The sequence below is a fragment of the Salvelinus namaycush genome, chromosome 16, assembly GCF_016432855.1.
Source record: "Salvelinus namaycush isolate Seneca chromosome 16, SaNama_1.0, whole genome shotgun sequence".
NCBI classification, from domain to species: Eukaryota; Metazoa; Chordata; class Actinopteri; order Salmoniformes; family Salmonidae; genus Salvelinus; species Salvelinus namaycush.
In genome coordinates this window covers 40,848,446-40,875,261 of record NC_052322.1, presented here as the reverse complement: position 1 = coordinate 40,875,261, position 26,816 = coordinate 40,848,446, and the positions used below count along the sequence as shown (strand labels likewise).

Below are 26,816 nucleotides of genomic sequence, written 5' to 3'. Positions count from 1 at the left end.
TGTTTGGAGGAAAAAGGGGGAGGCTTGCAAGCCGAAGAACACCATTCCAACCGTGAAGCACGGGGGTGGCAGCATCATGTTGTGGGGGTACTTTGCTGCAGGAGGGACTGGTGCACTTCACAAAATAGATGGCATCATGAGAAAGGAAAATGATGTGAACATATTGAAGCAACATCTCAAGACATCAATCAGGAAGTTAAAGCTTGGTCGCAAATGGGTCTTCCAAATGGACAATAACCCCAAGCATACTTCCAAAGTTGTGGCTAAATGGCTTAAGGACAACAAAATCAAGGTATTGGAGTGGCCATCACAAAGCCCTGACCTCAATCCTGTAGAACATTTGTGGGCAGAACTGAAAAAGCATGTGCGAGCAAAGAGGCCTACATACCTGACTCAGTTACACCAGCTCTGTCAGGAGGAATGGGCCAAAATTCACCCAACTTATTGTGGGAAGCTTGTGGAAGGCTACCCGAAACGTTTGCCCCAAGTTAAACAATTTAAAGGCAAGGCTACCAAATACTAATTCAGTGTATGTAAACTTCTGACCCACTGGGAATGTGATGAAATAAATAAAAGCTGAAATAAATCATTCTCTCTACTATTATTCTGACATTGTACATTCTTAAAATAAAGTGGTGATCCTAACTGACCTAAGACAGGGAATTTTTACAACGATTAATGTCAGGAATTGTGAAAAACTGAGTTTAAATGCATTTGGCTAAGGTGTATGTAAACTTCTGACTTCAACTGTACATGTGCAATCAACAGATTACATTTGAATCCTCTTGCCATGTAAAGACTCCCCTCTCCATGCAGCCTTTGTATTAGTTCATTGGACGAGACTGCAAAGTGGACTTGGACTGAGTGATTAATTAATTAATGTCCTAGAATAACTAAATGCATAATTAATAACATCACTTTTAAACATGGCTATGGAATACAATAAACTAGGTATAAAGATATATTACATATCAAAAGAATAAAAAACTATCCATAAATTCCAAATAAAATAAATCTTACAAATCCAATAACGCCCAGTATATTATAGATTTCATGTTAACTAGACAGTGTTTCAGACAATTTGCTAGGTAGTGTTTGAGCTTTCATTTGATACTAAGCTGATAATATATGTGGTCAAAATAGGGCCTACAGAGTTGGTATAAGTAGTGGTAGGTAGACAGTTGCAGAGCATTTTCTGCCTGCTGCAGGACATCCAGGAGATTAAGGCCAGGATCCAATCCAGACCGCGGTGGACCCACATTAAAGCGCTTGACATTTAAAGGTAATCAAAGATGGTGGATAATGAAAATGTCTTAAAAAGGCCGTTTACCATTGACATTTAAAAAAAAAGTTCCTGTCTGTTTAAGTGGGCGTTCCCTCTCTTGTGTGAGCCTGCTTTCTCACATAAGTTCACGCGGGAAAGCATGCTCAAAGATGGTCACGTGAGAGAGGAAACACCCACTTACACAGACAGAAACCTTGACAATTTTTTTCAATGCAAAACTAACCAATAACAGCTGGCTCTGGTCTACTTATCCCCTCGCCCGCTCGCTCGCCTCACCCGCCCGACCAGAAAAAATGATCCTGTGAGATGTCTTGCTTTCTTTACTGTCTCTGAGGTAATTTCCGATTGAGCCAACATCAGCAGCGTTTACCTTGAATGCGATCTATTTGAACCCAGCAACATTGCCTTTAAAAGCTGCATTGTTGACTAGAGCGCTCGGATTGAATCTCGGGCCTAAAGGTGAGTGAGCAAGGTCAAATGGGAGAGAGAAACTAGCGTATCTGGAATGAGGAAGGCCATACGCTGCTAGCTGCTAGCTGATGGAGGACAGCACTGGCTCCTTGGGGAATAAGACAAAGCTGATCACAGATACTGATCCTAGGTCCGTTTTGTTTTTTCTCCCTAATGGTTAAAGATGGGAAGGATTTGGGAAGGCTATGCTGATCCTAGATCAGTTTCTAGCTGCCGTGGCCCTTAGCTGTTAGCTACCGGAGGAGAGTACCAGGTCTGGCTCCTTAGCCCCCTCCTGCCCACTGCTGCTTAGCCCACAGCCCCCCGTCAGCTCTGGGAAGAGGCTGGCCCCGACTTGGGGGTCGGGGGAGCCTGGAGAGGGGCTCATACCCGGTTTCTTAGGAACGGGGGGCGGGTAGCACCGCTCGGAACGAGGGGTGAGGGGCGAGCGTATACCTGGGGACAGGGGTCCTCCAGGCGAGGTTTTCCCCCCAGGAGGGGAGGCTGCCAGGCTCCGGTAGTCAGTCCCAAACGGAGAGCTGTTCAGTGGGGGTAGCTTGGCCCCTGCCTGCTGGCTGGTGAAACGGGACAGGACCTGGGTGACGGTGTTTCGGGCTAGCTGCTTGGCCGTGCTGTTCTCTGAGGGTGGAGGGATGGGGGTGGTGGTAGGGGACAGGTCCCGGGGGGAGAGGGGAGCCGTGCTACCCTGCTGGAGCTGCTCCTGCTCAGCCTGCACCTGGAACTTATGCCTGGCGGCGTGGAAGCGCTGGTTGACTCCAGCCTGGTAGGAGGACGTGTGGAAGCCACCGGGGCTGACCAGACGCTTAGCCAGCGTGGGGGAGGAGATGGGGGAGGAGGAGAGGGAGGAGGAGGCCGTGCTGGAGGGGGAGAGGTTAGGGTGAGGTTGGCAGTGGGGGTGAGGAGGGTGAGGGTGGAGAGGGGAGGGAAGACTTGCTCCGGACTCGCTCTCTACCCCACCGTTCTCCACAGCCCCGCCCTCCTGAGGGGGGTCAGTGTCCCGCGGAGGGTTAGGGTGATGCCCGTTGACCTTTGAGACAGGGGTCACTTTAGGGTCGACGCTTGCCTTCCCATCAGGCTCTGTCTGGCTCGAGGTGGACACCGCCGCCGCTGACGCCGCCACTGACGCCGCCACTGATGCTATCTTTGAAGGAGACTGTTTCACCTCCTTCACCTCCTTCACCGCAGTCTCCTGCGCCTTCCTAACCATTCCTTCCTCTCCTGCTGCCTCCAACCTCCTCCTCAGCTCCTCCACTTCTCTCTCCAGCCCCTTGCTCCTCTCCTCTTCTCGTCTGATCCTGGCTCTTAACTGTTCCCTCTCTGTGTCAAACTCAGCCAGCTGGCTCTCTGCTCTGGCCTCAAGCTGCGCTGCTCTGCCCTTCTCCGCTTCCAGGGCCCCCCTCAGGCTCTCTGAAGTACAGCTCTCCTCCTGGAGTTGCAGACGGAGCTGGCTGACTCTCTGGGCCTCCTCCAGGGCCTGGCTGGTGGTTCTCTGGAGCTCCAGGGTTAGGTCCGAGGACAACTGCTGCTGCTGGGACAGAGTATCCTCTGCCAGGCCTACTGCCCTCTCCTGCTCCCTCTGCAGCCTACGCACTGCTGCACGCTCCACCTCCAACTAGAAACACACAGAGAGATAGAGGTTGATATTTCAACTTTCAACTTCCCTTAGCACATTTTTTCCCAGATAGGAAAGGAATTGCTGCATGCATACCTGTAGGTGTATTTTTCTATTAGCACGGACTTTGGTGATAACTTCTTTATTTGTGGACAAATGTACTTGCTACGACTGTGAAATGTTGTTAGCTAGCTACAGTATCTTAAGATGAATGCATTAACTGTACGTCACTCTGGATAACAGTGTCTACTAAATGAGTGTTTTCCAACCCTGGTTCTCCAGTACCCCCAACAGTACACAGTTTCATTGTACCCCTGGACAAACACACTTTACTCAACTCATTGAAAGCTTGATGATTAGTTGACAAGTTGAACCAGGTGTGCTTGTCATGGGTTACAATAAAAACGATTACTGTTGGGGGTACTGGAGGACCACGGTTGTAAAACACTGTGCTAAATGACTAAAATGTAAGGCACACGAGTGACATATTTGAGCAGTTTTCTCGTCTGACCACATGGAGGTGTCAGAGTCTAGGAGAGTGGAGATATACCTCCACCCCGAATACTGCAGAGTGAGATACACATGCAGTACAGTCATTTTGAGAATGACATAAATATTCATTTCCACAAAGTTTGCTGCTTCAGTGTCTTTAGATATTTTTGCCAGATGTTATTATGGAATACTGAAGTATAATTACAAGCATTTCATAAGTGTCAAAGGCTTTTATTGACAATTACATGAAGTTGATGCAAAGAGTCAATATTTGCAGTGTTGACCCTTCTTTTTCAAGACCTCTGCAATCCGCCCTGGGATGCTGTCAATTAACTTCTGGGCCACATCCTGACTGATGGCAGCCCATTCTTGCATAATCAATGCTTGGAGTTTGTCAGAATTTGTGGGGTTTTGTTTGTCCACCCGCCTCTTGAAAATTGACCACAAGTTCTCAATGGGATTAAGGTCTGGGGAGTTTCCTGGCCATGGACCCAAAATATCGATGTTTTGTTCCCCGAGCCACTTAGTTATCACTTTTCCTTATGGCAAGGTGCTCCATCATGCTGGAAAAGGCATTGTTCGTCACCAAACTGTTCCTGGATGGTTGGGAGAAGTTGCTCTCGCAGGATGTGTTGGTACCATTCTTTATTCATGGCTGTGTTCTTAGGCCCACTCCCTTGGCTGAGAAGCAACCCCACACATGAATGGTCTCAGGATGCTTTACTGTTGGCATGACACAGGACTGATGGTAGCGCTCACCTTGTCTTCTCCGGACAAGCTTTTTTCCAGATGCCCCAAACAATCGGAAAGGGGATTCATCAGAGAAAATGACTTTACCCCAGTAAACTTTGTGAAAATGTATATTTGTGTCATTCTCAAAATTTTGGGCCACGACTGTACTCCTGCATCATTATATTCCACATTAAATATTTTACTTTATATTTCTGTATTTTTCTACTGAAAAAGGGGTAAGGGTAAGCTTTTAAAGAAAACGCAAATTGGATCATCCCAAAACAACTGTTCTGAAAGTGCCATGTGCTGTTCAAGTGATGTTCATATCAGAATCAATCATTAGAGTGTAATATGTAAAAGTTAACTCCTGTTGGGAACATTGCTAGATTCTACAGAAACAGAGGCAGGAAAACATCAACACAGTACTGTTACACACACACACAGACACAGACACAGACACAGACACACACACACACACACACACACACACACACACACACACACACACACACACACACACACACACACACACACACACAGAGGGACCCCTCAGGAAGCCTCTATTTATGTAAGGCTGTGTGTGTGTGTGTGTGTGTGTGTGTGTGTGTGTGTGTGTGTGTGTGTGTGTGTGTGTGTGTGTGTGTGTGTGTGTGTGTGATGACCTTGATTGGTCAGGGACAGTCATTATCTCAGGCTTTCCTGGGCCCCAGGCTGCCGGTCAGCTGAACAATAGCCTCTTCCTCCTTGTTTCCTATGGAGCCGCCCAGCCTGTGTGTGTGTGTGTTGTGTGTGTGTGTCGGCCTAGACTCCTCAACCCCACTGAGATACACAATAGATCCCCAGTCAGAGAGAACTGAGGCTACTCACAGGGACTTAAATCAGCTAGTAGTGTGGGGGCCATGGGGGACACAGAGAAGGGAGAGGAGGGAGAGAGGTGGGAGGAGAGTGTGTTCACAGACACAGACGTGCTTGTCTGTCAAAGATTCTTCGCCTGATGTTCAACAGTCCCTCTTCTTACTCTGGTTTTGTCTTAGACACACACACACACACACACACACACACACACACACACACACACACACACACACACACACACACACACACACACACACACACACACACACACACACACACACACACACACACACACACACACACACACACACACCTGGTGCAGTAGTTTCTCCCTCTCCTTCTCCAGCATGACGGTGACATCATCATCCTGCGCCGACTCTAGTGCGTGTCGGTGCTTCTCCTCCTCCAGATCTGCAATCACCTGCCAATCAAACAGTGGAGGACCAATCAGATCACAGATCACAAAAATAACACAGTGGGCGGATTCAATTATGCTACGTCACTTTGTTTTGAGACGACTTGGCCTTGGGCTTTGAACGGGGTACCTGGCTCACACCCGGGAGGCAGCCTGGTTCCAAAACCAATGCAATCAACTTTCACCCATTGAAAAACACCATTAATATCAACTTTCACCCATTGAAAAACACCATTAATATCAACTTTCACCCAGTGCAAAACACCATTAATATCAACTTTCACCCAGTGCAAAACACCATTAATATCAACTTTCACCCAGTGCAAAACACCATTAATATCAACTTTCACCCAGTGAAAAACACCATTAATCAAACCTCCTCAATACTTTCAAAGGATTTGCCATCAATGTAAACACTCTCTCTCTTTCTTTCTCTCTCTCTTTTTTTCTCTCTCTCTTTCTTTCTCTCGCTCTCAATTCAATTAAAATCTCTCTCTCTCTCTCTCTCTCTCTCTCTCTCTCTCTCTCTCTCTCTCTCTCTCTCTCTCTCTCTCTCTCTCTCTCTCTCTCTCTCTCTCTCTCTCTCTCTCTCTCTCTCTCTCTCTCTCTCTCTCTCTCTCTCCTCTCTCTCTCTCTCTCTCTCTCTCTCTCTCTCTCTCTCTCTCTCTCTCTCTCTCTCTCTCTCTCTCTCTCTCTCTCTCTCTCTCAATTCAATTCAATTCAATTCAATTCAATTCAATTCAATTCAAAGGGCTTTATTGGCCACATAGCTAAAGCAAGTGAAATAGATAATAAACAAAAGTGAAATAAACAATCAGAAATTAACAGTAAACATTACACACACAAAAGTTTCAAAAGAATACAGTCTGCCACTGTGTACTCTCTGTTTAGAACCAAATAGCATTCTAGTTTGCTCCGTTTTTTCCTGTTAATTCTTTCCAATGTGTCAAGTAATTCTCTTTTTGTTTTCTCATGATTTGGTTGGGTCTAATTGTGCTGCTGTCCTGAGGCTCTGTGGGGTATCCCCCTCCCCCCCTTACTCCCGGTAGACTACTAGCTCTCTGTAACATAGAGGGCCACACGTGGGTCCATCTCTCTCTCTCTCTCTGGGCTGGGTGTGGCTACAGTATGCCTGTCCTGGTCCGGTGTGTTGGAAATCTGGAGAAGAGACAACAGGCCCATTGTGTCAGCCTGAGTGCCAGCTCCAGCACCCAACCACAGCTGGGAACAAAGACTGGGGCTGGGCAGCATTATCCTCTCGCGCACGCACGCACGCACGCACGCACGCACACACACACACACACGCACACACACACACACACACACACACAGGTCTGGGAGAGAGGGGTGTGTGTAAGAACGCCCTTACCCTCCTGTGTCTGCTCTCTGCGGCTGCCAGCTGTCCCATCATCCTCTCCTGCATCCTTTTGCAGTGGGCCATGACCAGCTTCAGCACAGCCAGAGGGTTGGGCCCCACCACGCTGCCCTGGGGGTCTGAAGGGGACCAGTCATCCATGGTCTGGCTATCCCGCTGCAGGGCCAGGAAGGGGTCACTGAGGTCATACTGGCCATAGCGCTCCTGGACGAACGAGTCCCTGTGCTGGGCCTGGAACACACACACACACACACACACACACACACACACACACACACACACACACACACACACACACACACACACACACACACACACACACACACACACACACACACACACACACACACACACACACACACACATACACACGCAGGATGAGACAGTCAGTATAGAGCAGCATATCAATTCACAGTGGACTGGACATGTTTCATAATGTATGTATGCATGCAGTCTGGTTAGCATTGAGGTAGACCTTTCTTTACTCTGAGCAGACAGTCAGGCCCAGTGCTGTATTCCCAGCAGAGCCAGGTGGCCCAGGGCTGTGCTAGAGATAGTGGAGGCTTTAGGCTTTAGGGGCGGCAGGTAGCCTAGTGGTTAGAGTGTTGGGCTAGTAACCGAAAGGTTGCTATATCAAATCCCCGAGCTGTCAAGGTAAAAATCTGTTGTTCTCCCCATGAACAAGGCAGTTAACCCACTGTTCCTAGGCTGTCATTGAAAATAAGAATGTGTTCTTAACTGACTTGCCTAGTTAAATAAATAGTAGATGGAGCAGAGCCTAGCCAAGGGCTATGGGACCTCCTAATGTTTCTAGCTCTGGGCTAAAGAGGACAAAAAGTTAAAGTGTGAAAAGCTGACTCAGCTACATTATGAAGTACTCCACCCCTTTGTGAGAGTGCATGTCTGAACAGGAAACATAGTGTGGAAAGGAGATAGCATGGTCCCCACCACTACTACTGCCAAGAATAACACACACGGCACCACTGTGATTTCACGTACGTACGTGTGCGCATACAGTACAATGATTGAAACAACTCGGACACACTGCTACATACACCACTCACTTAATGCTGGATATACACAGACACATATTGTAACAGGCCTGTCCCACAACACAACAATACCTCAACCATTTCAAGTGTTCTTTGAGTGTGGGCATTAACAGATGGCCCGCCCGCCCCTCCCACCCCAACACAAAAGGGGTGCGGCAGTCCATACACCCCCACAAGGGGCAGATGTTAACCCCTCCCAGGGGAAAGACGGGGTGAGGGACAGTGCGAGAGAGTATTGTTACAAACACACCCACCCACCCACCCACCCACCCACCCACCCACCCACCCACCCACCCACACACACACACACACACACACACACACACACACACACACACACACACACACACACACACACACACACACACACACACACACACACACACACACACACACACACACACACACACACACACACACACACACACACACACCATACACACACACACTGCTGAACCAGCTGAAGTCTGTGTGTTTGCCCGTGTGTTTGCTGCAAGACTTCTCAATCCCAAACACACAACAGTAAAAATGTGTGATGGGGGGGGAAAATGTATACAGTTACATCATAATATTATTTTAGTACAATATTAAATCGATATTTGACTCCAAGTATCCATTAGAACATTTTTTAAAGCGCTAGTTGGTTGTGCCAAAACACCTGTATTTTTTCCTTGTAGATGTAAAAAAAATAGTGAGCCAATATGTTTTCAGCATTTTTATTTCTCATGCTCTCTCGTCTGCCTGCAGAAGACATATGGTGAGCAATACTTTTGTAACATCAGATTACAATATCGAATTGCAGTACATATAGAATCGTGAGAATCGTGAAAATTGCAATACATATTGTTTCGGCACCTAAGTATTGTGATAATATCGTATTGTCAGGTCCCTGGCAATTCCCAGCCCTAGTAAAAATGGGACCATATGATTGACTATTCCACTAATCTCCCATCCGTTGTCCTCTTTGAGCTAGGGTTGCAAAATTGCGGTAATTTTTCCAAAATTCCCAGATTTTCCAGAAATCCTGGTTGAAGGACTCTGGATTTCCTGATTATTCCCTCTGGTTTCCAGGAATCTTCCAACCAGGATTTCTGGAAAACCTGGGAATTTTGGGAACGTTACGAGCTGATCCTAGACCTGTGCTTAGTCTACAGCCTTCTGCCCTGCGGACCAGAGAGAGCAGAGAGAGAGAGAGATATCAGACAGAGAGAGAGATGGATGTGTCAGAGATGTAACAACATGCCACTGAGAATTACACATGCCGCCAGGGCCACTCTAGCTACCATTCCACTTCTCAACACACACATGCACGCACACACCTCACTCCTGGCAGTGCATTCCTCTCCTGCTACATCACTGTTTCACAGTGATCTCTCTCCCTCTCTCTCTCTCTCTCTCTCTCTCATTGCCAAAGCAATGTAACGGCTGTATCACATCCGGCCGTGATTGGGAGTCCCATAGGGCGGCGCACAATCGGCCCAGTGTCGTCTGGGATTGGCCAGGGGTAGGCCGTCATTGTGAATAATAATTTGTTCTTAACTGACTTGCCTTGTTAAATAAAGGTTAAATAAAATTTAAAAAAATAAAAAAGGTAATGAAATATACACAAATGTAATATACAGTATATACATATATTTTTTTTACCCCCCAATTTCATGGTATCCAATTGTTAGTAGTTACTGTCTTGTCTCATCGTTACAACTCCTGTACAGGCTCGGGAGAGACATGCGTCCTCTGAAACACAACCCAATCAAGCCACACTGCTTCTTAACACAGCACACATCCAACCGCACCAATGTGTCAGAGGAAACACCATACACCTAGCAACCTGGTCAGCGTGCACTGTGCCCAGCCTGCCACAGGAGTCACTAGTGCATGATGAGACAAGGATATCCCTACCGGCCATACCCTCCCTAACCCGGACAACGCTAGGCCAATTGTGCGTCGCCCCATGGACCTCCCGGTCGCGGCCGGCTGCAACAGAGCCTGGGCTCGAACCCAGAGTCTCTGGTGGCACTGCGCCACCCGGGAGACCACTGCACCACCCGGGAGGCCTAGAAGAATCAAATTTAACAACATCAACTAAAAACGACTAGAAATGAACAGTAGACATTGCACTCAAAAAGGTTTCAGAAAGATAAAGACATGTCAATTGTTATATTATCAGCTATGTACAGTGTTTTAGCAATATGCAAATATTAGTAGTACGAATAGTGGGGGAAGACAAATAAACAGATACATATTGAGGGTATTTACAATGTCATTTGTTCTTCACTGGTTGCCCTTTCCTCATGGCAACGGTTCACAAATCTTGCTACCCGGATTGCACATTGTGATATTTTGCCTAACAGATATGGGAGTTTATCAATGTTGGAGGTTTTCAAATTCTTTGTGGATCTGTGTGATCTGAGGGAAATATGTGTTTCTAATATGGTCATACATTGGGCAGGAGGTTAGGAAGTGCAGCTCAGTTTCCACCTCATTTTGTGGGCAGTGTGCACATAGCCTGCCTTCTCTCTCTGCCTATGGCGACCTCTCTCAATAGCAAGGCTATAGTCACTGAGTCTGTACATAGTCAAAGCTTTCCTTTAATTTGGGGTCAGTCACAGTGGTCAGGTATTTAGCCACTGTGTACTCTCTGTTTAGGGCCAGATAGCATTCCAATTTGCTCAGTTTTTTGGTTGATTCTTTCCAGTGTGACAAATAGTTATCTTTTTGCTTTTTCAGAATTTGGTTGGGTCTAATTGTGTTGTTGTCCTGGGACTCTGTGGGGTCTGTTGGTGTTTGTGAACAGAGTCCCAGAACCAGCTGGCTTAGGGGACTCTTCTCCAGGTTCATCTCTCTATAGGTGATGGCTTTGTTATGGAAGGTTCGGGAATTGCTTCCTCTTAGGTGGTTGCAGAATTTAACGGCTCTTTTCTTGAGCGAGTTGAGAGCTTCAAGTTCCTTGGTGTCCACATCAACAACAAACTAGAATGGTCCAAACACACCAAGACAGTCGTGAAGAGGGCACGACAAAACATATTCCCCCTCAGGAGACTGAAAAGATTTGGCATGGGTCTTCAGATCCTCAAAATGTTCTACAGCTGCACCATCGAGAGCATCCTGACTGGTCGCATCACTGCCGGCAACTGCTCGGCCTCCGACCGCAAGGCACTACAGAGGTTAATGCGTACGGCCCAGTACATCACTGGGGCTAAGCTGCTGCCATCCAGGACATCTACACCAGGCGGTGTCAGAGGAAGGCCCTGTCACGCCCTGACCTTAGAGAGACGTTTTATTTCTCTATTTGGTTAGGTCAGGGTGTGATTTGGGGTGGGCATTCTATGTTGTCTATTTCTTTGTTTTTGGCTGAGTATGGTTCCCAATCAGAGGCAGCTGTCTGTCGTTGTCTCTGATTGGGGATCATACTTAGGCAGCTCTTTTTCCCACTTTCTGTTGTGGGATCGTGTCTTTTTGTGTTGCATGTGTTTGCACTCCTAGCTTTACGTTCGTTGAGTTGTTTATAGTTTGTTTTGGTGGAACATTTAAATTAAAGGAAAATGTACGCCTACCACGCTGCACCTTGGTCTCATTCTAACGACGGACGTAACAGAAGATCCCACCACCAACGGACCAAGCAGCGTGGTCAGGAGGACTGGACCTGGGAGGAAATCCTGGAGGGAGCAGGACCCTGGACAAGGGCCGGGGAGTATCGCCGTTCGAAGGAGGAGATAGAGGCAGCGAAAGCGGAACGGCGACGTTACGAGGAGTTATACCAACAAGGCAAGCACGAGAGGCAGCCCCCCAAAAAATGTTTGGGGGTGGCACACGGGGAGATTGGCGGTGTCAGGGTTTAGACCTGAGCCAACTCACCGTGCTTACTGTGGAGAGCATGTGACTGGTCAGGCACCGTGTTATGCGGTGATGCGCACGGTGTCTCCAGTGAGCATTCACAGGCCGGTGCGCTCTCTGCCAGCGCCCCACATTTGCCGGGCGGAAGTGGGCATCCAGCCAGGACGGGTTGTGCCAGCTCTACGCTTGAGACCTCCAGTGCGCCTCCACGGCCCAGTGTATCCGGTGCCTGTTCCACGCACCAGGCTTCCAGTGCATCTCCCCAGTCCGGTGAGACCTATTCCGGTTCCACGTACCAGGCCTCCAGTATGTCTCCCCAGCCTGGTAAGCCCTGTGGCAGCTCCACGCACCAGGCCTCCAGTACGTCTCCTTAGTACGGTGTGACCTGTTCCGGCTCCACGTACGAAGCCTCTAGTGATGATCCATGGCACAAAGCCTCCAGTGATGATCCATGGCCCGGAGCCTGTAGTGATGATCCATGGCACGAAGCCTCCAGTGATAATCCATGGCCCGGAGCCTCCAGTGATAATCCATGGCACGAAGCCTCCAGTGATGATCCATGTTCCGGAGCCTCCAGTGATGATCCATTTCCCGGAGCCTGTAGTGATGATCCATGGCACGAAGCCTCCAGTGATGATCCATGGCCCGGAGCCTGTAGTGATGATCCATGGCACGGAGCCTCCAGTGATAATCCATGGCACGAAGCCTCCAGTGATGATCCATGGCCCGAAGCCTCCAGTGATGATTCATGGCCCGGAGCCTGCAGTGAAATCCAGGGAACGGAGCCTCCAGCGACGGTCCCCAGTCCAAAGCCTCCAGCGACGGTCCTCCATCCGGAGACTCCAGCGGCGGTCCACAGTCCGGAGCCTCCAGCGGCGGTCCCCAGTCCGGAGCCTCCGGCGACGATCTGCAGTCCGGAGCCACCGACGGTGGTTCCCAGTTCAGAGCCTCCGGCGATGATCCACGGTCCGGTTCCTCCGGCAACAATTCACGGTCCGGAGTCTCCGGCGACAATCCACGGGACGGTTCCACAGAAGCGAAGGGATCAGCGTAGGGAGCGGGGGCTACGTCCCGAACCGGAGCCGCCACCGAGGGTAGATGCCCACCCGGACCCTCCCCTATAGGTTCAGGTTTGCGGTCGGCACCTTTGGGGGGGTACTGTCACGCCCTGATCTTAGAGAGACGTTTTATTTCTCTATTTGGTTAGGACAGGGTGTGATTTGGGGTGGGCATTCTTCTTTGATTTTGGCCGAGTATGGTTCCCAATCAGAGGCTATCGTCTATCGTTGTCTCTGATTGAGGATCATACTTAGGCAGCCCTTTTTCCCACTTTCTGTTGTGGGATCGTGTCTGTTTGTGTTGCATGTGTTTGCACTCCTAGCTTTACGTTCGTTGAGTTGTTTATTGTTTTTTTTTGTGGAACATTTAAATTAAAGGAAAATGTACGCCACCACGCTGCACCTTGGTCTCATTCTAACGACGAACGTAACACCTCCACATTGACTCTGTACCGATACCACCTGTATATAGCCTCCACATTGACTCTGTACCAGTACCACCTGTATATAGCCTCCACATTGACTCTGTACCAGTACCACCTGTATATAGCCTCCACATTGACTCTGTACCAATACCACCTGTATAGAGCCTCCACATTGACTCTGTACCAGTACCACCTGTATATAGCCTCCACATTGACTCTGTGCCAGTACCACCTGTATATAGCCTCCACATTGACTCTGTACCAGTACCACTTGTATATAGCCTCCACATTGACTCTGTGCCAGTACCACCTGTATATAGCCTCCACATTGACTCTGTACCGGTACCACCTGTATATAGCCTCCACATTGATTCTGTACCGGTACCACCTGTATATAGCCTCCATATTGACTCTGTACCGGTACCACCTGTATAGAGCCTCCACATTGACTCTGTACCGATACCACCTGTATATAGCCTCCACATTGATTCTGTACCGGTACCACCTGTATATAGCCTCCACATTGACTCTGTACCGGTACCACCTGTATATAGCCTCCACATTGATTCTGTACCGGTACCACCTGTATATAGCCTCCACATTGATTCTGTACCGGTACCACCTGTATAGAGCCTCCACATTGACTCTGTACCGATACCACCTGTATAGAGCCTCCACATTGACTCTGTACCAGTACCCCCTGTATATAGCCTCCACATTGACTCTGTACCGGTACCCCCTGTATATAGCCTCCACATTGACTCTGTACCAGTACCACCTGTATATAGCCTCCACATTGATTCTGTGCCAGTACCACCTGTATATAGCCTCCACATTGACTCTGTGCTGGTACCACCTGTATATAGCCTCCACATTGACTCTGTACCGGTACCACCTGTATATAGCCTCCACATTGACTCTGTGCCAGTACCACCTGTATATAGCCTCCACATTGACTCTGTACCAGTACCCCCTGTATATAGCCTCCACATTGACTCTGTACCAGTACCCCCTGTATATAGCCTCCACATTGACTCTGTACCGATACCACCTGTATATAGCCTCCACATTGACTCTGTACCGATACCACCTGTATAGAGCCTCCACATTGACTCTGTACCGATACCACCTGTATATAGCCTCCACATTGACTCTGTACCAGTACCACCTGTATATAGCCTCCACATTGACTCTGTACCAGTACCACCTGTATATAGCCTCCACATTGACTCTGTACCAGTACCACCTGTATATAGCCTCCACATTGACTCTGTACCAGTACCACCTGTATAGAGCCTCGCAACTGTTATTTTCACTGTCATTTTACTTTTTACTTTTTTTAAATTTCTTTACATATCTATTGTTTACCTAATACCCTCCCGGGTGGCGCAGTGGTCTAGGGCACTGCATCGCAGTGCTAGCTGCGCCACCAGAGTCTCTGGGTTCGCGCCCAGGCTGGGCTGGGTTCGCGCCCAGGCTCTGTAGCAGCCGGCCGCAACCGGGAGGTCCGTGGGGCGACGCACAATTGGCATAGCGTCGTCTGGGTTAGGGAGGGTTTGGCCGGTAGGGATATCCTTGTCTCAGTATGTAAAATGTAATAAAATGTATGCACTCTACTGTAAGTCGCTCTGGATAAGAGCGTCTGCTAAATGACTAAAATGTAAATGTAAAATGTAATACCTATTTTCTACTTTAAAAAATGCATTGTTGGTTAGGGCTTGTAAGTAAGCATTTCACTGTAAGGTCTACACCTGTTGTATTAGGCGCACGTGACAAGAGTGTCCAAAGCTGTCATCAAGGTAAAGTGTGGCTATATAAAGAATCTTAAATATTAAATATATTTTGATTTGTTTAACACTTTTTTGGTTACTACATGATTCCATATGTGTTATTTCATAGTTTTGATGTCTTCACTATTATTCTACAATGTAGAAAATAGTAAAAATAAAGAAAAACCTTTGAATGAGTAGGTGTTCTAAAACTTTTGACCGGTAGTGTGTTTTTGCTGAATTCTGCATGCAGTCTCTCAATAATGTGTTTGTCCCATTTTGGGAATTCTTGGTTGGTTAGTGGACCCCAGACCTCACAACCATAGAGGGAAATGGGTTCTAGAACTGATTGAAGTATTTTTAGCCAGATTCTAATTGGGATGTCAAGTTTTATGTTCTTTTTGATTCTTGTCCAGTTCTGGCATTTAGGTTGCCACAGACTAGTACATGTCCCTGGGTCTGGAAATGGTTGATCTCCCCCTCTAGGATGGAGAAGCTGACGTCATTAAAGTATGGAGTTTCTATTGGGGGATATAGGTAGCACACAGGAGGACATTTTACTTTGTTGAGATAATGTCCCTATTAATTTCTAACCAGATATAAAATGCTCCTGTTTTGATTAATTTTGGTCTCATCTATACCAAATTAGAATACCCGCTGAGTCCCTTCCCTGTTTTACTGCTGGGACTAGCAGCTCTCTGTAACAAAGAGGGCCACAAGTGGGTCTCTGTCTGTCTGTCTGTCTGTCTGTCTGTCTGTCTGTCTGTCTGTCTGTCTGTCTGTCTGTCTGTCTGTCTGTCTGTCTGTCTGTCTGTCTGTCTGTCTGTCTGTCTGTCTGTCTGTCTGTCTGTCTGTCTGTCTGTCTGTCTGTCTGTCTGTCTGTCTGTCTGTCTCTCTCTCTCTCTCTCACCCCCCTCAGGGCACCACTAGAGAGGCTGTATCTGAGGCCTCTTCCCTTACCGCATAAACAAAGAATGTGACCCTTTCAGCACGAGATTACAGGACGCACACAAAGACACTGTCTCAATACCTCAATCCCCTCTTATTGTGTGTGTGTGTGTGTGTGTGTGTGTGTGTGTGTGTGTGTGTGTGTGTGTGTGTGTGTGTGTGTGTGTGTGTGTGTGTGTGTGTGTGTGTGTGTGTGTGTGTATATGTATGTATGTATGTGTATGTGTGTGTATATGTATGTATGTGTGTGTATGTGTGTGTATATGTATGTATGTATGTGTATGTGTCGGTATGTGTGTGTGTGAGGGTCTAGCCTTGGGCATGGTACTGTGTGTGTGGGAACAGAGAGGAGGGATAGTAGAGAGGCTGGGTTCCCACAGACTCTGAGGGTTGATTAGCAGAGTAATGACAGGCCATGCAGCCCTCTATGAAAGGGCACAGTTTGCTATTACCCTACAAGGCTCAACCCATAGATATGGAACACCACAGTCGTCAGTTCTCATCAGTCAGTGTGGAGCAGAATAGTTAGAGGATGGTTAAGACATAATTGTTATATTGTCTATGGCTCAACCATCCACTTACTATTCTTCTCTACTCTGCCCTGCCTAATGACAACTGTGAGTCTGTCCCCAATGGTTTACACCTAGTAAATCCCCTCAGTAAATCAGTTGAGCCTTGAGACATAACAACACATCCTCCATGCTGTCAGGAGCCGCGGAATCCAGTTTCGGAATCCAGTTTTTTCACAATGACTGTCACCCAATTCGCTCAGCAGCTGGCATGGGTACCATTATGGCTCTGTACAGGCAGTACAGTCTCCTGTTACAGGAATACAGTCTATATTCTCCTCAGTCTATTCTCCTCTGTCCCTCTCAGAGAATGGCTACTGACTGAGGGCATTGTGCATGTGTGTGTGTGAGTGTCTCTACACACATGCCTGTGTGACTGTACGTGAGGTTTTTGTGGTAACGTCTCCAGTATGGAACCTCAAGGAGGAGTGGCCGATCCACTGGCTTTGCAGGGGGTTCTGGGAAAAGCGAGCAGCCCTAGTGAAATAATCAGCTTTTCGGCGGAACACAAAGACACTCAAAGCCCCAGGACCAGGCATATTAAATAGGAAAGCCTCCCCATAGAGCTAACCCTCAGCCAAGATATCTAGGAGATCCACAGAAATTCCCAAATGTCTGTAGAGATGATAGTAGGTGGCAAACTATTGCTGTAACAGGTGAAAAGGTTGAGCGACATTAGAGCGACAATGGGAGAGAGAGAAAGAGAGGGGAGGGAGAGAGAAAGATGACAGAGAGCAGTTACTATGCAGAAGAGAAACATCCCCCTCACCAGTTACTCTGCAGGAGAAGAGAAACATCCCCCTCACCAGTTACTCTGCAGGAGAAGAGAAACATCCCCCTCACCAGTTACTCTGCAGGAGAAGAGAAACGTCCCCCTCACCAGTTACTCTGCAGGAGAAGAGAAACATCCCCCTCACCAGTTACTCTGCAGGAGAAAGGAAATATCCCCCTCACCAGTTACTCTGCATTAGATTCACATCCCCTCTACTTGCTGAGGCCAAGCATGCCCCATTTTACTAACTCCAGGCAGTGTAGACTTCCAGTCACATTCACTGGAAGGCATAGATCCCCAGTCCCCTGCTAGTCTAGGCAGGCATCTCTCCTCTCTTCCACCCCTTCAGTCCCTCTGTCTCTGAGTCAGACAGCCTGCCCTGAACAGTCCTACTCCCTGGTTTGATCAGTTGTGGCCTAGTTCTGTGACTGAGGAGAAAAGAGGACGTCGCATAAATATGTGCGTCTTTAAACCAACTTTATCCAGCGCTGCCTGCATCCCTACTATTGATGACATCATCAGCACCCCCCTGTCGCGCCCAACTAGTCTAGGTCATTTCATGTCAATCCTCCCAGAAACACCCCCCTGTCGCGCCCAACTAGTCTAGGTCATTTCATGTCAATCCTCCCAGAAACACGCCCCTGTCGCGCCCAACTAGTCTAGGTCATTTCATGTCAATCCTCCCAGAAACACCCCCCTGTCGCGCCCAACTAGTCTAGGTCATTTCATGTCAATCCTCCCAGAAACACGCCCCTGTCGCGCCCAACTAGTCTAGGTCATTTCATGTCAATCCTCCCAGAATTCCATTCTTGCACGGTGCTGCCAGCTCTGATGCGGAATGCTACATGTTTTCCATACCTGAACTCAAGTCAGGTCATTAACACAGTCCTCTCCCCAACCTGTGACTGTTGCTAGGGAAACATCTGCAAAATACCATCAACTCCCAACACAGTCTATCTACATGTCTATGTGGACACACTAATGCATGATGTATGTACTGGCCAGGATAGTATGGAACGTAATCTAATGAGAACTATTCTTCTGATTGAGCTGCAGGAGTACTCTGGTTCCATGTGGGCTAAAGGGAAATGCAACCTGATCTCTAAAACAGATGCAGCTTCCTCGGTGTGGAAAAGCTTCAGTTTCAGAACACAGTGGGGTTGGTGGTGTGTGTGTGTGTGTTTGGAAGTCACCTACACCATTCAGGGGACTTCCTCCTGAGGTTTTGGGTTCAAGTGAAAACCGGGGAATCATTAAGAACACTACACCAACACAAAGCAAAGTACTGTCACAGCCAATGACAACACAGCAGCAGAATGTGACACAACAGCTAGACGTCCTTACACACCTGCAGCATGGGCCGTGACAGGGACTCTACAAACATGTGTCTTGCATTCAGAGCAGTGAGTGTACGTGTCTGTGTGTGCTTGTTTGTGTGATTGACTGTTGTGTGTGTGTGTGTGTCTGTGAAATTACATGTGTTAGAATTGTCCTCCACTGTTCACTCCCCCACACACATAGAGATAAGAGAATAGACAATAAACAAAGCTTCAGTTTATGGGGCTTCCACTGCAGCCAAACATGTAAAGTAATGTTTAACTATCACCATGTCTCCATCTACAATACACTAATGTTTAACTATCACCATGTCTCCATCTCTAATACACTAATGTTTAACTGGCATCAAGTCTCCATCTCTAATACACTAATGTTTAACTAGCATCATGTCTCCATCTCTAATACACTAATGTTTAACTAGCACCATGTCTCCATCTCTAATACACTAATGTTTAACTAGCACCATGTCTCCATCTCTAATACACTAATGTTTAACTAGCACCATGTCTCCATCTCTAATACACTAATGTTTAACTATCACCATGTCTCCATCTCTAATACACTAATGTTTAACTAGCACCATGTCTCCATCTACAATACACTAATGTTTAACTAGCACCATGTCTCCATCTACAATACACTAATGTTTAACTAGCACCATGTCTCCATCTCTAATACACTAATGTTTAACTATCACCATGTCTCCATCTCTAATACACTAATGTTTAACTAGCACCATGTCTCCATCTCTAATAAACTAATGTTTAACTAGCACCATGTCTCCATCTACAATACACTAATGTTTAACTAGCACCATGTCTCCATCTCTAATACACTAATGTTTAACTATCACCATGTATCCATCTCTAATACACTAATGTTTAACTATCACCATGTCTCCATCTCTAATACACTAATGTTTAACTAGCACCATGTCTCCATCTCTAATACAGTAATGTTTAACTATCACCATGTCTCCATCTCTAATACACTAATGTTTAACTATCATCATGTCTACATCTCTAATACACTAATGTTTAACTAGCACCATGTCTCCATCTACAATACACTAATGTTTAACTATCACCATGTCTCCATCTACAATACACTAATGTTTAACTATCACCATGTCTCCATCTCTAATACACTAATGTTTAACTATCACCATGTCTCCATCTCTAATACACTAATGTTTAACTAGCACCATGTCTCCATCTCTAATAAACTAATGTTTAACTAGCACCATGTCTCCATCTACAATACACTAATGTTGAACTAGCACCATGTCTCCATCTCTAATACACTAATGTTTAACTAGCACCATGTCTCCATCTACAATACACTAATGTTTAACTAGCACCATGTCTCCATCTCTAATACACTAATGTTTAACTATCACCATGTCTCCATCTCTAATACACTAATGTTTAACTAGCACCATGTCTCCATCTCTAATAAACTAATGTTTAACTAGCACCATGTCTCCATCTACAATACACTAATGTTGAACTAGCACCATGTCTCCATCTCTAATACACTAATGTTTAACTAGCACCATGTCTCCATCTACAATACACTAATGTTTAACTATCACCATGTCTCCATCTATAATACAGTAATGTTTAACTAGCACCATGTCTCCATCTCTAATACACTAATGTTTAACTATCACCATGTCTTCATCTCTAATAAACTAATGTTTAACTATCACCATGTCTCCATCTCTAATACAGTAATGTTTAACTATCACAATGCCTCCATCTCTAATACACTAATGTTTAACTAGCACCATGTATCCATCTCTAATACACTAATGTTTAACTATCACAATGCCTCCATCTCTAATACACTAATGTTTAACTATCACAATGCCTCCATCTCTAATACACTAATGTTTAACTATCACAATGCCTCCATCTCTAATACACTAATGTTTAACTATCACAATGCCTCCATCTCTAATACACTAATGTTTAACTATCACAATGTCTCCGGCACAGAGAGAGAGGAATGTGTAGACGGAAACTGTTCCCGTTTCACATGTTATGTTTACAACACCGCCCAACAGACCCTAGCTAACTGTTAACCTCTCTGGATGCTCCCTTGTGAGTTGATAAGCCCCACCTAAAACTCAGAACACTGGCACAAGCACATGCCTGCAGGGCTTAAAGCTGGACAGAATGGAGCCAGCCAACCAGCCAACCAAAAACCCACCCAACCAACCAACCAGCCAGCCAGCTAGCCAGCCAGCCAGCCAGCCAACCAGCCAGCCAGCCAGCCAACCAATGCACCCACCCGCCGCACACCCAAAAACCCACCCAACCAACCAGCCAACCAAAAACCCACCCAACCAACCAGCCAACCAAAAACCCATCCAACCAGCCAGCAGGCCAACCAATGCACCCACCCGCCGCACACCCAAAAACCCACCCACCCTCCCACCCATCCGCACACACACACACACACACACACACACACACACACACACACACACACACACACACACACACACACACACACACACACAGAGCCAATCCCTCTAAGGTCTGATAAGGTAGTGATTGTTCTAATCTTAATCAGGCTGTTGTTTTGGCTCTGAGTGTCGTTTGTCCACCTCCTCAATCACCGGTTTATCCTAACAGTGTAAATATCCACCCACCCTGTCACCACACTTTAGATAGTACAATATTAATCTACACACCAAACACAATACCTACAGGCCTATTCAATACAATATCATATTATATACACAATCTCTGGTCATGCAGGCAGTCTTCACTGTGCAGACCTGTTTCTGCTTGGCCAGTGTCACAACAGACAGGACGAGAAACACATGAACCATTACACAAACACTTTCTCAAACCTGACCTAAATACCTGTCATACAATGCTACCACACCTGAATGCATGGCTTTGTGGTTTTGTTATATATATGTGTGTGTGTGTGTGTGTGTATATATACTGTATGTGTGTGTGTATGTGTGTGTGTGTAAGTTTGTGCACATTTGTGCATATGTGTGTGACTGTGCACTCCTACATTGGCATTACAATAACATCAGGGACTTTGATGTCGTCTTAACAGATTCAGGTCAAGGAGTTTTTACCCATCAGCCTTCAGGGAGTTGAATCAGTAGCTGGCGGATTCAACAAAGCAGCTCTCTTGGCCCTACTGTTCTCTGTTGTAACTAATGATTTACCTCTAGCATTAATAAAGCCTGTGTGTCTATGTACGCTGATGATTTAACATTATACACGTCAGCTAGCACAGCTAGTGAAATTACTGCAACCCTAAACAAAGAGTTGCAGTCCGTTTTGGAATGGGTGGCCAGTAATAAACTAGAGTAGAGATTGATTGCATTAATTCTTACTTTTTAAAAATATATTATTGTGTTAAAAATTCCACATTGTCTGAATAATAAACTTACATATAGCTCTGACAGACACACTTACTCAACCAGACATGCCACCAGGGGTCTCTTCACAGTACCTAAATCCAAAACGAATTCAAGACAAAGCACAGAATTACAGTGCCTTCGTAAACTTTTCAGACCCCTTGACTTTTTCTACATTTTGTTACGATACAGCCTTATTCTAAAATGGATTATAAAAAAAAAAATCCTCAGCGATCTACACACAATACCCCGTCATGTGAAAACAGGCTTTTAGAAATTTTTGCAAATGTATCAAAAATAAAAAACAGAAATACCATATTTATATAAGTATTCATACCATTAGCTATGAGACTTGAAATTAAGCTCAGGTGCATCCTGTTCCCATTGATCATCCTTAAGATGTTTCTACAACTTGATTGGAGTCCACTTGTGGTAAATTCTATTAATTGGATTTGGAAAGGCACCTGTCTATATATAATGTCCCACAGTTCACAGTGTATGTCAGAGCAAAAACCAAGCCATGAGGTCGAAGGAATTGTTCGTAGAGCTCCGAGACAGGATTGTGTCGAGGCACAGATCTGGGGAAGGGTACCAAAACATGTCAGCAGCATTGAAGGTCCCCAAGAACACAGTGGCCTCCGTTCTTAAATGGAAGAAGTTAGACTCTTCCTAGAGCTGGCCACCCGCCCAAACTGAGCAATCGGGCGAGAAGGGCCTTGGTCAGGGAGGTGACCAAGAACCTGATGGTCACTCTGACAGAACTCTAGAGTTCCTTTCTGGAGATGGGAGAATATTCCAGAAGGACAACCATTCTCTGCAGCACTCCAGCAATCAGGCCTTTATGATAGAGTGGCCAGACGGAAGCCACTCCTCAGTAAAAGGAACATGACAGCCCGCTTGGAGTTTGCCAAAAGACAACTAAAGTATCTCAGACCATGAAAAACAAGATTCTCTGGTCTGATGAAACCAAGATTGAACTCTTTAGCCTGAATGCCAAGTGTCACGTCTGGAGGAAACCTGGCACCATCCCTACGGTGAAGTATGGTGGTGGCAGCATCATGCTGGGGGCTATTTTTCAGCGGCTTGGACTGGGAGACTAGTCGGGATCGAGGCAAAGATGAACAGAGCAAAGTACAGAGAGATCCTTGATGAAAACCTGCTCCAGAGCGCTCAGGACCCCAGACTGGGGCAAAGGTTCATCTTCCAACAGGACAACGACCCTAAGCACACAGCCAAGAAAACACAGGAGTGGCTTCGGGACAAGTCTCTGAATGTCCTTGAGTGGCCCACCTAGAGCTCAGACTTGAAACTGATCAAACGCTCCCCATTCAACCTGACAGAGCTTGAGAGGATCTGCAGAGAGGAATTGGAGAAACTCCACAAATACCGGTGTGCCAAGCTTGTAGCGTCATACCCAAGAAGACTCAAGGCTGTAATCTTTGCCAAAGGTACTTCAACAAAGTACTGAGTAAAGGGTCTGAATACTGATATAAATGTGGTATTTCAGTTTTGTATTTTTAACACATTTGCAAAAATGTATTAAAAACTGTTTTTACTTTGTCATTATGGGGTATTGTGAGTAGATTGATAAGGAAAAATAAAAAATGTATTTAATCAATTTTAGAATAAGCCTGTAACGTAACAACATTTGGAAAAAGTCAAGGGGTCTGAATACTTTCTGAATACTTTCCATTTAAAATTACTCATGCAAACAGCCAAATTATCTTTCAAAAAACAATGAAACAACACCTGCCAACGCCTCTCCCCTACCTGACCTAGTAAACTTCGTTAAGGCATATGTAGTAATATATGTGTGTAAGTCTGTAATGTGTATGTTCATGTTTTTAAATGTACGTCAATTGTAAAGTATTTTGTCTGTAATGAGTTTTTCGTTATATTTCGGACCCCAGTAAGACTAGCTGTCACCATTGGCGTCGGCTAATGAGAATCCCAATAAAATCTATATCTAAATCATGTAGTCATGGAAGATGGATAAGGCTTTGGACATAGTGGATGTTCTTTTGCAAGAATGGGCAACGCTGGTACTGATGGCCACTACGTGCACAGAATTTCATTCCAGCCCATCACTAACACACTCGATTCAGCTGATCAACTTATCATGGTCATCAATTCAGCTGATCAGTTTATCATGGTCATCAATTCAGCTTATGAGCTTATCATGGTCATCGATTCAGCTGATCAACTTATCATGGTCATTGATTCAGCTGATCAACTTATCATGGTCATCAATTCAGCTGATCAGCTTATCATGGTCATCAATTCAGCTTATCAGCTTATCATGGTCATCGATTCAGCTGATCAACTTATCATGGTCATCAGTTCAGCTGATCAGCTTATCATGGTCATCGATTCAGCTGATCAACTTATCATGGTCATCAGTTCAGCTGATCAGCTTATCATGGTCATCGATTCAGCTGATCAACTTATCATGGTCATTGATTCAGCTGATCAACTTATCATGGTCATCGATTCAGCTGATCAACTTATCATGGTCATTAATTCAGCTGATCAACTTATCATGGTCATTGATTCAGCTGATCAACTTATCATGGTCATTGATTCAGCTGATCAACTTATCATGGTCATCGATTCAGCTGATCAACTTATCATGGTCATCGATTCAGCTGATCAACTTATCATGGTCATCAATTTAGATGACTGATTAGGTCAATGCTATGTTAATGCCTGGTTGAACCAGATTTCCCACCTGCTGTCTGTTTGAAGGCATTCTCTATTAGGTCATAGTTTTGATGTTGTGTTATGAACTTCCTAATAAAACCGTCCATATTAGAAAAGAAACGTACAGCATGTAATCTTATCAGAACATTACAGACTAGTCTAGTTCTCATTGTTTACGAGGCCTGTGAAGAATGTCAGAGGGTAAAAATAGATGCTGTGTTTTAGGACTACAGGAAATTACATCAGCTGAGAAACAAAAGTGAACTTGGAGGGTATGGTGGGTTGGAAACCACAACATTTAGAACAATACGCAACCCGGTTTAATGGCCAAAGCAGTGGTCCAGAACGACAAACAGTGGATCCTTCATCCTTCCAGTATGTGGCCTGCATGACTAAGCCCGCACTACTACACAGTCACTACACAGGGAGAGCAAGACACAGTGTCTCTCCACACTGCAGCTGGATTGTAATCACTCTAGACCAGGGGTGTCAAACTTATTCTATTGTCTGCTGTTTAAAAAATGGTTTTATTAAGACCTAGACAACCGGTGAGGGGAGTTCCTTCCTTACTAATCATCAATCAAGTACAGGGGAGGAGCAAAAACAGACAGACATTCTGCCTTCCGTGGAATTAGTTTAACACGTGTTCTCTAATAAGTCCCTCTCTCCCTTCTCTTTCCCCCCTCTCTCTCTCTCTCCCCGGCTCTCAATTCAGTTTAATTCAAAGGGCTTTATTGGCATGGGAAACATATGTTCACATAAACAATGCAGTAAATAAGGTTCACATGACATGGTCTTTCCAGGAACAAGTGTATGAATGTGAATAAACAAAATTTGTGAATAAACATATTGTGATTTTTTTTTAACCAAATATTTTCATTGCGATTTGACTTGCAATATGTATAAAAACACTTGGGTGAACTGTTGGAACTATAGAAATAGAAGGATTTAAATTCAGATGCAAAGTGGAAAGCAGCATGGTTCTTGTTTGTAACAATCTGTTGACAGCATTTCACCTAACAGAACAGTATGCAGACTTAAAGTGAATGGATCTGCGCTGTTTGAGTGACGGGGTGGGGATGTGGGAAGCATTCGAAACTGAGTAGAACTATAAAAGTGGATGTTATATGCGGCTGAGTGGCATTTCAAAATGTTGCGATATGGATCTCTTGCGATATGGATATTAGACATGTCAATGTTGCAATTTTTATCAGCAGCCCTATTTATCTGTGCAAGGTTTTATCTAACTAGCTAACGCTAGGTAGTTCTGGTTGTGTGAAAAACTGATAGTGAATGTTTTGAAGCCAAGAATATTTGCTAGCTACAGAATTACTTGCACAATCACTGTCTTAGTCTTCATCGTAGGGTCAGCAAGTTAACAACGGATGTGCAACCTGTCAAGAAGAGACAAAAAGAGGACATAAGAGTTTTTTTTCAAAGGAGCATAATGTACTGTGAGATAGGTTTATGGCGACTGCCCACACACCAGCCCTGGCAAACTAGCTGGTAGTGCTTTCAACTTAGATGACTCATGAAGGTGTGTTCCATGTGTTAAGACGTTGTTTGGTGCTATCATGATCATGGCAGGATAGTGACAGACATGAACAGACAGAGGGGCAGAGAGGGAGAGAGAGAGAGAGAGAGAGAGAGGCCACAAACTAACAGGTAAGATAGTGAGAAGTGCCTCTCCAAGCCCATAGTTCAAAGACTGATGATCTGTCAT

General features: G+C 45.8%; 1 protein-coding gene across 1 annotated transcript in view; it reads right to left on the bottom strand.

Annotated features, from left to right (window-relative positions):
* Positions 1 to 665: 665 nt before the first annotated feature.
* Positions 666 to 26,816, bottom strand: part of LOC120061443 (CTTNBP2 N-terminal-like protein) — a 33,944-nt gene continuing 7,793 nt past the window's right edge. The window contains exons 3-5 of the mRNA XM_039011253.1: positions 7,232 to 7,468; positions 5,761 to 5,868; positions 666 to 3,368 (exon numbers count right to left, since the gene is read on the bottom strand). Of these exons, the coding sequence (XP_038867181.1) occupies positions 1,986 to 3,368; positions 5,761 to 5,868; positions 7,232 to 7,468 (1,728 nt within the window). The 3' untranslated portion in view covers positions 666 to 1,985. The remainder of the gene's footprint in view (positions 3,369 to 5,760; positions 5,869 to 7,231; positions 7,469 to 26,816) is intronic.